Source organism: Daphnia pulex, chromosome 5 (genome assembly GCF_021134715.1).
Source record: "Daphnia pulex isolate KAP4 chromosome 5, ASM2113471v1".
NCBI classification, from domain to species: Eukaryota; Metazoa; Arthropoda; class Branchiopoda; order Diplostraca; family Daphniidae; genus Daphnia; species Daphnia pulex.
Window position 1 is genome coordinate 6335491 of NC_060021.1, and position 16527 is coordinate 6352017.

At 45.8% G+C, this 16527-nt stretch overlaps 1 protein-coding gene and 1 pseudogene across 11 annotated transcripts in view; one reads left to right on the forward strand and one right to left on the reverse strand.

Annotated features, from left to right (window-relative positions):
• The first annotated feature begins 28 nt into the window (after window positions 1-28).
• On the forward strand, window positions 29-1568 carry LOC124193412 (annotated as a pseudogene).
• An 889-nt stretch (window positions 1569-2457) lies between these two features.
• The window catches only part of LOC124193406 (NAD(+) hydrolase sarm1-like), a 30957-nt gene continuing 16887 nt past the window's right edge, over window positions 2458-16527 (reverse strand). For 5 of the 11 annotated variants that reach the window (XM_046587192.1, XM_046587193.1, XM_046587195.1 and 2 more), the window contains 11 exons: window positions 11931-12389; window positions 10824-11070; window positions 10359-10744; window positions 7718-7819; window positions 7447-7596; window positions 6921-7358; window positions 5756-6706; window positions 5380-5680; window positions 4979-5298; window positions 4542-4897; window positions 2458-4076 (listed from right to left, as the gene is read on the reverse strand). In XM_046587192.1, coding sequence (XP_046443148.1) covers window positions 3332-4076; window positions 4542-4897; window positions 4979-5298; window positions 5380-5680; window positions 5756-6706; window positions 6921-7358; window positions 7447-7596; window positions 7718-7819; window positions 10359-10744; window positions 10824-11070; window positions 11931-12389 — 4455 coding nt within the window. In that variant the 3' untranslated portion in view covers window positions 2458-3331. Of the gene's footprint in view, window positions 4077-4530; window positions 4898-4978; window positions 5299-5379; window positions 5681-5755; window positions 6707-6920; window positions 7359-7446; window positions 7597-7717; window positions 7820-10358; window positions 10745-10823; window positions 11071-11930; window positions 12390-13874; window positions 14597-16527 lie in introns of those variants that run through there. The other 6 variants (XM_046587196.1, XM_046587197.1, XM_046587200.1 and 3 more) reach the window with 4 other exon arrangements.

Below are 16527 nucleotides of genomic sequence, written 5' to 3' on the forward strand. Positions count from 1 at the left end.
CAAAAGCATTGTTTACACACACCGACACACGTGACCACAGCAGTCCACAGAAGCACTCATTCTCATTCATACTGCTGAGAACTTTGCCTGTTACTGTTCGACGTTCGTACTAACTTTCTACGAATAGCAAATTAAAGTATTTGGTTAGGAATAATGTCATTAGGAGGTGGTTTTCGGATTGGGATTTGCCCTTCTCATCCCCATTACCCCTCGATATGATTATCGTTCCAGCGACCGAATTTGCTCAGAATGTGGTTTAGTTGTTGAAGACAGGTTATTGGAATAGCTATTCTGGGTTTAATAAGTACTTTTCCTGGCTAATTTTTTTATTCTGCCTTCTCTAGAGTGGATTATGTCGGCTCAGAATTAGAATGGCGAACATTCAATTATAAAGCAGCTTATGCGGATCCTTCACAAATTGGTGAGGCAGAAAACACTCTACTGGACGGGACAAATCTTTCAACAATGTTTGGGCCCAATGATTTCGATGTTTTCGTAGATTTTGGAGCAGCATTCAAAAACTGTCAAGTAATTTAATTTGCTAAAGTTTTGTTTGTAAAATCTATCATTTTTAAACCTAACTTCTTCCAACTGTATTTTTATTCAGATGAGGAGCTCAGACCAAACTCTTGTCAATGCTTATAAAGAAATAAGCAACATGGCTGATCATATCAACTTATCGAGAACCGTTGTTGACAGAGCAAATTGTCTTTTCAAGAATGTTTATGATTGCAAGAACTTAAAAGGACACAGCACTGATGCTAGTGCATCAGCCTGCCTATACATAGCTTGCAGGTGTGTAATACTCAACTATTTTGGTACTGTTCCAATGAAATTTTGTATTTTATTTATTTATTTTTCTTTGGTTTCCAAAGGCAAGAAGGTGTCCAACGGACTTTCAAGGAATTTTTCGCCGTCATCAAGATAGACAAGAAAGAATTTGTAAGATGTTACAAAATCATTCTCAAAGCATTAGAAACTTCAGTCGATTTTATGCCACGTTTCTGCTCAAATCTTGGTATGCAATTAAGAAAAGTTACCGTTAATTTAATAATTTGTTAATAATTTTAACCCATCAATTTAATTTTAGGATTGCCTGCCATGGTCCAACGAGCGGCATCGCATATTGGACGCAAAGCAGTGGAGCTTGATGTCGTTCCTGGACGTTCATCAATATCAGTTACTGCAGCCGCCATCTACATGGCTTCCCACGTCTCAGAAAATAAATTGACAAAGAAAGAGATAGGTGATATTACTGGAGTGTCCGACGTCACCATCCGCCAATCGTATGAATTGATGTACCCTCGTGCCGCAGAGCTGTTTCCTCCGGAGTTCAATCTAATTACCAGCCAACTACCCCAACGTTAATCGGAGAACAGAAGTTTTTTTGGTTATCACTACTGAACCTGGAAATTGATCTCTCTTTTTTTTCTCATCTTTTAAACAGTTAAAAATGTGATTCGCTACATTTCGGTCCTAAACCCATGCTCTGTTTCACCTTAATAGCTTGTAATGTGTGACATCCATGTCTTCATCTTTACAAAATTTCGTATCAACAGTTTTAAAAATTGAGTTTTAACATTTTTTTACACATCTGGCACGGTGTCGAGCAAATTAGGAGAACAATCCAGAAGTATTATTAGTAGTTTCAACACTCGGGAGCACAGCGTTGGAAAATGTTCGAAGTTATTGATGATAGATTTACAGCAAACGTTTCTATCTGCTCCCTAGCGGATTTGTGTCATTCTAGCTATTTCTTACTGCCTTCACGTATCTTGGTTTGCTAATAAGAAGAATGTACATGGCTTGTTTTCTCTTCATTCGACGTTGCTTATGGTTATTGACGACTTTTCTTGATTGGCTAGTTACATTTGTGTTTAGCATACGTACCTTATGAGCTAGGATTGACGCCGTCTTTTTTGTTAATTGATTGAACTCCTTGAGTAGTAGCAGCAGCTGTGGCCTCAGGTTGGCTGCCGAAATCGCAACAGTTAGCTGGAAGTCTGAAAAATTAGATAGCGAAAGTCTATGTTTGCTCACTCTTTCGAATTTAGCAGATAAATCTTGAATAAAGCCTAGTAATCAATTCTTAATTAATATTGTGTTTTTTTTTTTTAAATTATGATTCATCATTATTTATTAACACTGATTCAGCCAGCATTTAATTAAAAAACCAAAACTAACTTATATTTTACCTTTAAGTAAATGCTCTTATAAACAGTTCGAACTGCACCGAACGTAAGTCAACTAAAGCAGAACTATGGTTATGGTTCATCATTTATTCTCATACACATTATGAAAATAGAATTTCTGTTTATTTCATGACCAAGTTTTACTGTTCTAATCTTTAATTGAAAACGTGCTGGGATTGAATCAGGACAAGTTTTGTTAGAGGACAGGGGCGTCCCTACTAAATATAGTCCGTTCATATGGAACGATATGGAATTCACAATTTCGTTTGCATAGTAAATAAACGTGTATTTCTGTTTTCATCACGATGGTATCAGGAAAGGAAAAGTAACGATTGAATAAACAACAACCAAACGGAGAAAATGTATTCATACAGCGAGCTGCACTTTCTTGTATAATCATCAAATCATATATATATATATATATACTTTATATATATTTATGTATATGCGTGGGGTGCAGTGGCAGCGGCGAAAAGGAGTTATTAATCAAATGTATGGCCACAGCTCACAGCGGCCGCAAAAGTATATACGCAAAGGCACGTGATTATCATCGACACATAAACACAAGGCACACACGTCATAATGCAACAGGCAAATAAATTAAAGAAACATGAAGGACGACACGATATAATTCTTTCAAAATGTTCAACTGTGTTGTTGGTTTTACTTCCCTCCTCCTACCCACAACCTTGTCTCTTTTCCTACATCCAGCCGTCCGCCAAAAACAAATACATTTGGGTCGGACACATGACCAATTTTAATTCGAAATTAAATTTTCAGAGAGAGAGAGAGAGAAAAAAGGAAAGAAAGAAAACGAAATATGACACAATCACACACACAGAGAATAGAAAGAAAAACAAAAGACAACCGAGAGCACGTGATGCAGAAAAGACAAATCGAAAAAAAAAGAAACAAATTTCACTGGTGCGTTTGGGAAGTGCGTGTGGTACAGAGGTAAGAGCTGCCCCAATGATAATCAATCATTTGGCTCGTGCAAATAGAACCAAGAGACACGGAACTGGTTGCACTAACGAACTTTCTGAAAGTCACCCACAATTGTTGTCCTGTTTTCCCACACTTTCATTAATTTATTTCAATAAGGATTTTCACTCGAGTGTTTTTTGTTTTTTGGTTAAGATTCACTTGTTGATCAAAGTTTTCATTTTGGTGACGCAGCGATCAACGAATTTGGCAGATCCGGTTGGCGTCGTGGGTTCCGAGGTCTCGTCGTCGCCGGCGATGGATCGTCGAGTGGCTTTGCGCGTCGCTCCCGCCTGGTTGATGGCCGCCACAATGATCTGAGACGCTTTGGATTTGGTCCGGACCACTGGCGCCCGATCCCGGCGGCTGGGCCGCTCCGTCGTCGGGCTGGGCTGTTGAACGACCACCACCGGCGGGGACGGCGACTTGGTGAACAAAGTGTTGGGTCGAATGGGCGGCTCGACCCGACTCACTGGTGGCGACTCCAGGACCTCGTCCTGCTCCTCCGAGTCGCTGGTATCCGGAATGACGACTTCGTTGATTCGCGACGGAAGGTTGTGATCTAGATCCAACTTGGCTTCGTGGCAAAGGCCAGTGTCCAGGCTGCGAGACCTTGGAACACCTCCAGGCAGGGAACCGATGGGCGTCACCCATCCGTTGCGAGCCTGGTTGAAGAAAGGCACCGGCAAATGTTGGCCCGCAGAGATTCGGCGCTGAACCAGCGGACTGATGGGAATGGGACGAGGAGAGATGGAACGAGACGGACTGGCAGCACGCTCTCCGGCTGAGCCCCTCAACAGTAGACGCTTCTGCCACTGGCCTTGCTGTTGCTGCTGCTGGAGAGATGAGCGACTGGGACTGGGACTACGTTGAGCGCAACTGGGTGAAACAGCTCTGAGATTTCTGCATCGACCGGAAAAATAAACACAAACACCAAAAAATTCAATCAACCCATTTAGACACCGGCCATACAAATGAACTAAATGTATATCTTTAATCCTAGGTAAATGTTTTTTTGTTTTTTTAATGAATAAATAAATAAGCAACAGAATCCCCAAAGTGCAAAGATGAAACAATAAAAATAGATTGAATCGTCAGTTCAACAAGAATGCCGCAACAGAAATGAAAAAAACAAGGACCCCAAATAGAAACTGTGGATGGATTGAGAAGAGAAAAATTAAAGACCCAAAGAGAAAACGACATACCAGACGTATACGTGTAACAAAAAGATAAAATTTGGGAAAATAAAAGTGTGTGTGAAATCAAAGCGAAGAATAATCAAATCGAATAATAATAATTAAAAAAAAAAAAAAAAGAGATTGGACGAAAGACCAGAGAAAGAGAAGCCGTGACGCACATGATAGGTACCTGTGAAGAGCTACCGGGTTAGCTACCGATATAGCTCCTCCGCCACCTCCGACACCGACACCATTGCAGAATCCATTACTCCCGATGCCGCCCATTTCCTTATCGGATGAGTAAGAGCCTTTGCCGCTCTCATTGCTTCCTTGCCTTTGGTATGAGGGCGGCACTGGCTGGACGCCGTTGCCGTTGTTGTTGCAGTTGCGACTCAGCATCGTGGCTCCGGGCTGGAGGATCGACGCCGAACCGGGGGTGTACGACGGAGTCAGGACTCCGTCTTGCGGTCGTCGACCGTGGACGTGGTCAAATTTGCCGTAAGCGTCGCCGCGCATAAATTTGTCCAGTTTGTCCACGCATGCGTCCTGTTAAGTCATTGATGAAAATAGGGAAATTAAATAACAAAATTCCGATTTGAAAGGTCGGCGGTTGTTTTTGCAACGTACCTGGTAGTCGTGGACCCATCGGACGCCGTTAAAGTAGCAGACGGCCCGCATGTCTTCGGGCAGATCTTCGGGCAACGGCCACTGGAAGTTGTCGATGATGGGGATAATTTTGCAGTTGGATTCCAATGCGGCCACGATTTCTCTGTGGACCCAATCCTTCCGCTCATCGTCGCCCAGGCAGCGATCCAGCGCGTTGGGCGTCAGCACCAACAGGAAATATTTAGCCTGACTGATGGACTGCAAAAGATTGTTGTCGAATTTGCCGGCCTCCAGGCGCTCGACGTCGATGAAGACGGTAAAGTTCCTCAGCTGGAGGTGGACTGCACACAAGGTGGAATAAATCAATCAAGCGTTAGCGGACCGATCCCGTTCACAATTCTTTAAATTGATTATTTCATTACCTTTAAGTAGACTGGCCAGTTGGGATCCAGTGGATCGTCGATAACTGATGAAGGCATCCAGCGGCTTGTTGTCCAGGTAATCGTAGATGCCGTTCTCTCCGCGGATGGCGTCAAAGATGCGCTGCCGGTGGATAGAATTAATGATTCCGCATTCCGTCAAGAGCTGCTCCTCGGACAAGAGTCGGAGGCTCTTCTTATCCACGCCAGAGTTGAGCATCGAGTAAGTGTAGGCGCAAAACGCCGGGTCCAGCGTCTGCAAGAAATCGTTCAGACTCGATTTGTCACAGCTGCTGTAATCCGCCTGGAATGATTTGAAAAGGAAAATTAATTTAGAAATGAAATCAAATGGAAATTTCTTATCCATGATTCAACTCACCATCTTCTTGAGAATGGCCAGCTCACGCATGAAACGCTTCCGCAGGATGGCATTGCGCATTCCAATGTCGTCGCGGAGCATCTCCTCCGTCAGCTGGAGCAAAAGATCACCGTCGACCTTGCAGACGTCGGCGAAGCTTTCGCAGTGGTCGTCGAAACCGATTTGGCGGACCCACTCGCGGACGTCCTCGCTGGACCAGAGCGGGACCTGCTGGCTGAGCTTGTGCGGCACTTCCTCGCCAATGAGCCGCAGCGTCTGGGCCGCGTACTTGGAGGCGATGGCGTTGGGCGACGAGGCGACCGACTTGAGCGAGTCGATGGCTCCGATCTCGCTGAATATGTCCGTGCTGCCCTGACTCTTTTGAATGATTCCGGCCTCCATGCAAAAGTGGAAGGCCGCCAAATTGCGGGCCTCCTCCCGCTTGGAATTCAAGACGGGCACGAGCCGCTTGAGCCAGTTTTTCGACTGGCCCAGTCCCCGGCGGGCGTGGTGCTGCCAGGTGGCCGCCACCGTGTTGGCGAACTCGTAGGGATTGTGGGTCGAGACGAAGGGCTCCACCAGGTTCAACGTCACCGACTGGAGAACGGCCGCCTCGATTTCCTTGTTGGCCACCAGGACGGCGATGGCCAGACAGGCGTAGTATTTGATGTTGTCGTCAGAGTGGAAGGCCAGCGGGAAGAGCCACATGGGCACCTGACGCTTGATCATGGCCTCCTGGTTCTCGGCGCCGCCGTACAGCGACAGGTTGGCCAGGGCGCCGGCGCAGTGGCGCAGGATCTCAACGTCCGAGCGGCGACATTCGCGGACGACGGCGTCCAGCCCTCCCAACTTGACCACCTCGCTGCAGGTCGCGTCGTTGTGCTGGAACAGGTGCTCCAGTAAACCCGTGCCCACTCGCGACTGGTCCACCTGGGCCGACGACTCGGTGCACCCGCACGCCACCGACACCACCTGGGTAAAAATAATAAAAAAAGAAAAACCAATTAGCATAAACTCAATGCATCAGGCATCAAGGACTGTCGATCGCCTCAGAGAAATAGGAAAAACATCAACAGCAAAAAATCCGGATGAAGTCTCAAGGCCGGCACAAAGCTTAAGGCCAGCGACGAATCGTCAATGCAGAGATTGACAGGAGAGAGAGAGAAAGAGAGAAATGGCGATTTACCTTATCGAGTCCGCACTCGACGACGTATTCCCTGTTCTCCTGGGTGAGGCACTGCTCGAGGAGGCGGGCGCTGGACAGCTGGAGATTGCTGTCGTCGGCCACGCAATTGTTGATGAGGACGTCGAGTCCGCCATTGTGGCGCAGGACGTCGCACAGGGAGGAGGCGAGTGACTGACCGTGCGGTGCCGGGACGGCCCAGGCCTTGCCGACCATTTGGCTGACCCGGTCAAGGTAGACGGGCATCATGTGGCTCTGCTTATTGCGCTTGGCCATCTCCTTGAGCCGCTCCACGCAACTCGACATGACGCCCGTGTATTTGGTTTTGGCCTGCTCGACGTCGGCCAAATCGGAAGACGAGTCCAGGATGTCCAGGTCGTCGAGCGAAGGCAGCGATGACATCAGATCGGCATCCTCTAGCGATACCAGGGTTCCGTTCATCTGATTATCCAAAAAAGTAAATAAACAACACGTCACTGATTAACTGTTATCAATTCCGTAGAAGCCAATCAGTTCCGGCGCGACTCACCTGAGATGAGGAAACGACCGACAGCTCCTTCCTGACCGATTTGGCGTTGATCGTCAACTTGGACTGGGAGGCGGCCGCCGCGTGACGTTCTTGGTTGAAGCGGCCCGAAGAAGTCACCGTTTGCTTCTGCTGCTGGGTCGCCATGGCAACCTGAATGGCGGCAAATACGAAAATATTAGTTTCAATCCAATTTTCTGATGCAACTGTCAAATGAAAGTGTCGGAAAGGATAAGAAAACAGGGAAAAAATGGAAAGGATGATGAAAACTGACCTTTTCGGCGCTGAAATTGTCTGTCGTTAGTTTCATGCTGGCAGCTGCCGTCGTCCTACTTTCTTGTTGACTCACGTCGCCGGCCTTTAACGATCTCTGCTCCTGTTGTAACCAGACAATGGCAGAAAAATGAGACACGTCATTTTATTTAAAACAACAAACAACAACTCAAAGGCAAAAACAAAATGGCGAAGAAAGGAAAAACCAGTTGTCGGCGAATGTTTGATTCGTTCATCGAAACACACACACAATAATTATGTAGTTAAGTAACAATGTGTATGTACCACTGGCCGGAAGAAGATGACCTTGCCCTCGTATTCCAACAGACAGAGGAATTTCAACGCATTGGCTTTGGCCGTCCGCCGTTCGTGACAGCGCGGACATTGCCCAAAAGTGGCCACCACCATGTTATTCACCCAGAAACACACACGCCGGCACACGAGCACAACCAAACTCCTTTTTCTCTTCGACCAACAAATCACAGGAGAAGATCCGGGTGAAAGAAAAAAAAAAAAACCCAACTTAATCGAGTCGACGATCAAACAATTGGTTCCAGATTTTATAATAAAAAATTCCCCTTTTCCCCCTTCTTTCTATTGAAAAGGCACCAAACAAGAGACACACGACGAGATGGAGAGAGAGTTGCTTCCTCTAGGCGACACGAACCACACACAAACACACCAAAAGAAACAGTTTGAAAATAATAGTAATATTTCTTTTTCCTACGATTCGTAAATCGACCGCAAACTTTACGCTGGCGGTGACTCACGCTGCACGGACGGAAAGGTAAGATAAGAGACTTTAATCGAGTCATAGACGACAACGACGTCTACTCGGCCCGGCTGTCGGCGTCTGAATGAAACATTCGGCTGCTAGTACAACCCGGTAGTATCTCATGGGCATGGCTAGAGAGAGAGAGAACCTGTGTGCGTAGAATAATTTACTACTACCACACTTTCTCACGGATTTCCCCTTCGAACCACACACACACACACACACCCATAGAGCTGCTGCTGCTGCTGCGAGTCTAGTCCTGGCCCTACACTGAAATGCGACTGGGAGTAGAGAACAAGACAAAACCTTGCCCGGACATGCTACTACGCGCCACAGATAGCATACGCATCCGCGTCAAGGTGAAAGTGCTGCTGCCGCCACTGTTTTGCTCCGAAATTTGGTCGAGATAATAAAAAAAGGTTCATCCTTCGCCTCCTCTTTCTCCCAACTTATCCTGAGGGTGTTTTTTTTTTAATTTGACTTTTTCTGTTATAACCGCCCACATTTACATGAAAAAAAAAACTTGTCAAATCAAAACAACTTATTTAGTTGGAGGGGAGGGAATGTGTCAAAATGGATTTTTGATTTTCCTCATCTTCCGGAATGCTCGGATTTTTTTAAAATTCCCCTTTTTTTTCTTAAATCAGATAAAAAGCAAAATCTAGTACACTTTGCCCGCACTCTAGATAAGGTGAGATAGTTGGATGCAAACACTGGAAATATTTCGGCACAATGATGAAACACAACACACACAACCGACGTGCCCGCCAATCGGAGCGACTCTGGGGTGTGCGTAGAAAAGATGCAAATTTGAGCGGGTGTCCCATGACCTCGACCAACTCTAAGCCTCTTATATGTACGTGTGTGTGTGTGATTCTTATTTGATTTTTTTCTCTCCCTGTCCCGAACAAACGGACAAAAATTGTTTCTATTTTTAAACAGGCCAACATCTCCGCACCTCCCACCTTGAAGAATGTCAAAACCTATAAATAACTCAACCAAATAAAAAAAACTGCAAAACAAAAACGTGAAACGAGAAAAATCGAAATGAGCACCCCGCCCTTAGCCAGTCCCCCCCCCTTCCCTTCCTCTCTTTCTTAATTCGTCACGTGGGATCTTCTCTCCGGACTACCAACGAATCAGAAAAAATTTAATAAAATAAAAAAGAACCTCTACGCATAAAATGGCGGATTGTGTGTGTTGCCCGAGTGAGTCTGGCCCGTCTTGTGTGTGTGTGGTGGTGGCTGCGCACGCAAGTCATTTGATGATCTTGGCTGTCCTTCAAGGGCTTCTCTCTCGAGCCGGGCGAGCTGAACGAGATGAAAAGAATCGGCCTAGACCTGATTGGCACCAGAACACACAGCACAGCACCGGTGCTGCTGCTCTAGACGTGTTTTCTCTTTTCTCTTCGGTTGCGGAAAAAATAAAATAAAAAAAGGAAATAAAATAAAGCGTAGGGGAAAGCAAAAATGCCCAACAACAGCAGCTGGAGCGTGGAATCCGTGTTAAAGAGACGGTCCCCCATCCATTTTGGCCATCTATTTCCATCGCAGTTTGACCTCGGATCAAGCGACATCAAGTGAGGATGCAAAGATAACGGCGCAGAGTTGGGCACGCCCCAAATAAAATTTCAACTTTTCTAAAGCGACTGGACTTCAACAAAATTGGTTCACTTTCAAAGCCGCTAATCCGGAACTCCGGGACGGAGGATGTATACATGGCCCTAGAGCGTTATCGCTTTTGAATTTTCCCCCCAGCAGAAATGAAACCGGACATTGGAAAAATACGGAATTCCGGACTTCCATTCGGCGACCGCAATAAAAAAAAGTCAAACGACAAAATGGTTGGGACGCGGTTGGAGACGGACCTGTTTGACTGCGGCGGCTTTCTCGGCTGTGACGCCGTCCATTTCGAGCCGGGCCTTCATGGCCGCCGCTTGGCCCGACTCCTCGTAGTGGAGCCCGTCGGCCTGAAGGCGTCGGCTGTGCGAGGCGTTGGCCGTCGCCTCCTCGCTGCTGTAGCCGTCGCCGTGCGTGATTTTGGTCGACGTGGCGGAGGCGACTCGCGTCTGCTCAAATTTCATCTCGGAAGATTTGCCACCGCCGCCGTTGGCGTTGCTGTTCGAGTTGTTGATGTTGTTGTTGTTGAGGGTGGCCAGACATCCGGCCGGATTGACCGAGAAATCGTGGTCCACGTCGACGATGGCCAATTCGGAGCCATCGCCACTGACCATGTTCAATCCTTCCAGCGAACCTGAGGCGGAAGAGCAGAGCGGGAAATTTGGATTAAAAAAAAAAATCACCGGAATTTTGAAATTGTGAATTTGTCTTACCCTGTAAGAGTCCGGCGGAAGGGAATTTGGAGGCGGCTGAAGATTGGGCGGCTGCTGCGGCTGCGGCGGCCACCAGGTGGGAGGACAAACTGGACTTCATCTCGGTCATGTTGGACTTGAGCTCGGACAAACTGGAAGTCAATTCCTGGGTGCTCATCTTGGAGCTGGACGATTGGAGCTGGCTGCTGCTGCTGTGCTTGTTGCTCGACGAAATCTGCTCGCTCGACGACATTGAATGATGCATCACCTGTTTGATCACAATCCAAATCAGACTCGGCCAGCAAACAGTGTGAGCACTATTTAACATGTCACGGTGGTTAACATGGCCGTGATGACTGGGCAAATCGGCCCGTCAGAGAAACAACCAAAACACACAACGCAGGAGACACTGGGGTTCGACTGTCTGCAGTCTGTGCAGCTTCCTTTGTTAATGCCCCTAAGGACGGACGGCCATCGTCTTTATAAACCTCCACCGACCCCGAACGCCCATCATCCCACCCACCATCCTTTTGGGGGGGAATCGGTTCGGCGCACGCCCGCCAACCGGCCAGAACGTGTACAATACCCGGGGTATAGGAGGAGAAGGAGAGAAGGTTGACGCATTCTGCGTGGGATGTTTATTTCAGTCGACAATGAGCAAAAGTCTCAGAACCCGAAAGGAAAAAAAAGAGAAGAAAGAATCGCCCTGGACGCCCAGGCGCGGCTTTTTCTTTTTCCAATGATGGATGGAGCCAACTGGACGTCTTGTCGATTCATGTTTTCGCTGGGCAGAGACAAACTGGCCTCAACCACAAAAAAAAGAGGCGGCTGATTCACTTCCGCGTCCAGGAAAAATACAAAAAATCCAAAAAAAATAAAAATTCTGGACGTGGCGCAATCGGTCGTGATCCGCTTTATGTCTATCGTGGAAGCTGGGCCGGTGGCCTGGGCCAAAAAAGTTAACAACCCGAGAATTGCCAACCGTAGCCGAGCCACTCATCCTCAGCCATCTCTGGCTGGATGACAATTGTTTCGCGGAAAGAGTTGCGGACGGAAGATTGAGGGGCCCATTGAGAAATCGCTGGAAAAAATCAGGATCGCTGGAGAAATAAGAGTTGCGTCACCAACCTGAGAGGAGCGCTTGACACGTGAACTGCTGGTGGACGATGATGTGGACGAGACGACTTGTTGCTGGGCCGGGAGGTTGTTGTTGTTGCCAATGATGAGGGTAGTGCCGGGCGATCCGGCCACCGATGTCACAACCATCGAGCCAGGGCCTCCGCCTCCGCCCGATCCTGGCACAGCGATGCTGCCGCTCTGGTGATGGTTGATCCGGTTGAGCATGGCCGCCGTGCTGTGGCTGCTGGCCCCCGTTTTCTTGTGCTGGAAATTCTCAATCATGGCCGCCACGTCGCCTTGCTGCTGCTGCTGCTGCTGCTGATGTGATCCGGAGGCCGACGAGCTTCGTCCGCTGGCCGAATGTGTACTGCTGCCGCTGGAAGCCAATCCGTTGACCAAGGCGCCGCTGTCCGTCTGCGTCGCCGACAGTTCGGGACCCGTTTGATTCTCCACCGGAAATTCGGACATCTATTGTTTGTTTTTCCAGGGAAAAACCCAAAAAAGAAAAAAGATAAGCAACACATTTTTCTTTTTTCAAAAAGATAAAAACGGCTCGTTTTCACCAACTCGTTTCCCACGACAGGTACATCAAATCCTGAATAACAAATCATTCCTTTTTTTCTTTTTCTTTTTCAAATATAACAAAGCCGTGTCCAGTGTTTATCGTCTTTTATGATTGGTAATCTATGTGCATGAATCACCTCTCGAACCCTTGCAAAGGGGAAAAAAGAAAATCAAAAATGCCGAGCGCAAAAACGTAATCGACCGGACATAAAGGAGGAGACATAAAGATAAGCGAGTTGAACAACCAACATACACACACACAAGTATATATACGTATAGTAAATGCTACATTCTAACTATGTTTCTTCTTTGACTTGTGAAGAACCGACCGAAATGGAGGATATCCTGACGGGTGGCCATCACCAGGATGTCAATAACGTGGAAATTCCAAATGACTTTTGAAATATTTTTGAAGGTTTGAATGAAACTTGTTTAAAATTTGGATTTTTTCTAATTTGTTTGCCATTTTTTGATCAGGATAGAAAATTAGTTTTTTTTTCCTTGTTTTATTTAATTAGCAATCGAGATCTGGGCCGACTGGAGCCAACCGCAATCGCTTCGGCTTGGACCGACGATTTTATATTATCATTTTCCTTGTTTTCTTTGCGCTGTACGACACGGAAACACGTTCGCTAATCAAACAATAGGCTGTTTTTCTTGACTCTCCCGTCTCAAAAAGAAGAAAAAAAAGGAACGACGGGAAAAGGAAGGAAGGAAGGATAAATATCATTGAATTTCCATGAGTTCATTCCACCGGGCGAGCGCTGCTGCTGCTGCTGCCGAATCCGCCGCTTACCTTACATATTTGATTACCTTCCCATTTCTTGGAAAATCAAACAAAACAAAACAAAAAGGCGTCGGTTTGTGTTTAAGCATTTCAAATGTCTTTTTAACGAAAAACAAATTTGGCAAAAGTTGTTTTCAAAAAGGTGGAAAAAACTAAACAAAAAGCAAAAAGTAAAACAGGAATATCAAACGACCATGGTAACAAGATTTTTTGGCCGGCACACAGCCGGTGACGTTAATCATACAGGTGACTGCCGGATTGAATTGAATAATATACACCGACGAAACACACCGCAGCGAAATGATTTGTGTGCCAAGGCATTTGCCAAAGATATTTTGTCTCTGTCGCTTCGAGTGTAAGAAACGATCCGCCAAGAAAAAGAGACTTTGCCAGCGTGAACTCTCTCGATTCCCGACATTCCGTTCCGCACTCTCCTCCACCCGGGCCGGGCGGCGGATGGCAAAGAAAAACAAGCAAGTTGGAGAAATGATTACAAGATTTGGCGGTCGTTTTCGGCTTTTCGCTTCTGTATCTCATTTCATGTACATTTCAATAAAAGAACACAAAAAGACTTCAAAGATAAATAACATTTTCCAACTGACCCTAATACGGAATAAAGGTGAACCGGCTCGATCCATCATGTCCCACAGCATGATCCGCCGCTATCATTTGATTTTTGGGAAAAATCTTTTTTCCTGATTTTTGTTTTTATTTTCTTTTTTCCCCCAATCGACAAAAGGAAATGTCGTCGTCCCCTTTCGTGTCTTTTTGGGAGGGAATCGAAAAAATAATTCTCTTGACGAAGGTTGACACGAGAACAGCCAGACACTAATCAACGACAAACGACAAACGACTGAAGAAAAAAAAGAAAGAAGTTTTCGATTAGATTTCACGTTGGGGCCCAGCACCGAAAACGGAACTTTCTCGATTCTCTCACAAAGAGACACAAGGCCAACTCTTCAATTCCAGTCACGAAACTTGAACGAATATCTACGCCCGGCTCACACACAACACCACAAGTTCAGAGAGTTCTAAAAAAAACACTCGAAAATGGGATCGGAGTTTTTAGTAGAAAACGGAAAATAAAAAGATAAACTTTGCTGGTTAATGGCAGCAATCAATCGATTGTTAACGAGCCTCGCAATTTCGACGTCAAGCATCACCAGAGTATATTACACGAAACTCCTTTTTTTCTTTTCTTCTTTTGTTGTTATTTTTAAATCACCAACCGCAAAATGGTTGTCGAAGCTAAAAACAGAAAAAAAAAGGTCACTGAGCATTTGGAATCAAGCCGGTTCGAAAGCGGCGCCAAGACTGTGCCTTGAACGCGGCCGGACTTGACTTGTCTTCTCTTCTCTCTCGACTCGTGTGTGCGTGTTGCATCGCGTTCAATAGTTAACACACACACCAAAAAGGGGGCCGGGCTTAGTTTTCTATTTTTCCCTTTTTCTCTCTCTCTCTCTCTCCGTGTTCTTTTTTGATGACGTGGAAGCTGCGAGAAAGAAAAGAAATTGAAAAGAGGAGAGAAAGAAATTGATGACGTCATGTTGCGTAGGCGACTACACTCTAGCGCCGCGCAGTTGTACACGTCACGCTCAAAGGAATCCTTGTCGCCCGGGAAAAAAAAACACAGCAGACACACAAATTCCTTCCATCTTATTGACATTGACGTTTCAAACACCTTGCGGGCGATAAAAACCCAAAAGGGAAAAAAAATTGAAATACTTTGCTGAATGTTGTCCGAGAAAATGATAAAAACATGCGTGGGGGGGAGTTGAGAGGCTTTCAAAAAAAGGTCTTTAATGATATCATCACATCGGAAGTGGCCAGATATGGCCAATGGAGACACAATCAAGGCAATCAGGGGCGACATTACGCACACTCTCACGAACGAGCAAACACCGTCGTCGTCGGAAGAAACTCGAATGGCACACAATCTGATGGACCGGCAAGAGTGATGACGTCACTCCGGTCCGCGCTAACGGGAAAAACAAGAAACAATTTCGTTATTGTTGCCTCTTTTCTTTTTTTTTTCTCTCGACGTAATTGCGGTCGAATTTTTTCCCGGCCGAGAATTTGTGACGATGCGAGAGCTGCACCGCAAACGTGCGGTTTCCGATGGAATGACTATGACGTCACGATGAGTGGCGGGTGACTTATGTTTGAGTCAATTCCAGGTAAGGAAGAGGTTTTTCTGTCTGAATTTTGATTTTATTTTTAACAGGAAAAAAAAAGAAAAGAAAGAAAGGCGTCGTCATCACGACCGACGAGCGAGTCTGAATTCTCCATAAAAATAAAAAGGAAAGAATTTCATTGCCTTTTTCGATCATTCATTGCATTTTTCACGCGGGGTATTATGGAATGAGAGAGGGAGGGGTATTTCCCAGATCGACTGCTGCTGCTACAGCGCGTGCAATTGTGTGTCCCACACACGCGCCTGACGGTATAAGTAATATCCCTAGCCTTTGGTTATTTTCCGATTCAATTAATTAATCACGACACACACACACACAGCACTACTTCCGGCCGAGGCGTTCTGCAGTGGCGGAGATCATCAAATCAATCAATCACAAATCTTGTCCCACGCGTTTGATTTATCACTCCGGGGCTGGAGCAAAAAAGGAAAAAACAAAAAGAGCTGAGAGAATCAAATCTTTGGTACGCGGATGCCAGCACAAGCGAAACTTTGAAAAGTTGTATTAGAGGGCGTGGCCTGTAGACTCTGTTTCAACTGTATCAGCTTTTAGCAGCGTGAAAGGTATATACTACTACACACAAAAGAGAGAGAGAGAAAAAAAGGAACAAAGTTCACGCCGGATTCGAGATTTCGGGCAGAGATAAGATCATCAACAAAACAGACATCAACGCCGACAGCCTCGTGATATAACATTTCCATAGTTTCTACACAACAACCAAAATAAAATACCGTACGTGCGCGCCTAATGCCGGTGCTTGTTCTAATTCGTCGTGTTTTTTTTTTCTTATTTACAAAATTCATTTCGGTAATACCACAAAAAAAAAAATCTAATTAACATTTTTATTGTTTTGGTTTTGGTAAAGAAAATGGTTCGAAACTGAAAGAAGAAAAAAACAAAGTCCCGCGGGAGAATTACTCACCCCCAACCGTGATTTCTCATTATTTCGAGTATTTTTTTTTTTCAACGAGTCGTTCGAAATTGACACGATCTCCCGCGTCTTTGTGCTCCCAATTTTACCTCCTTCAACCTCCCGAACCCATTCAAAAGAAAAACCGCA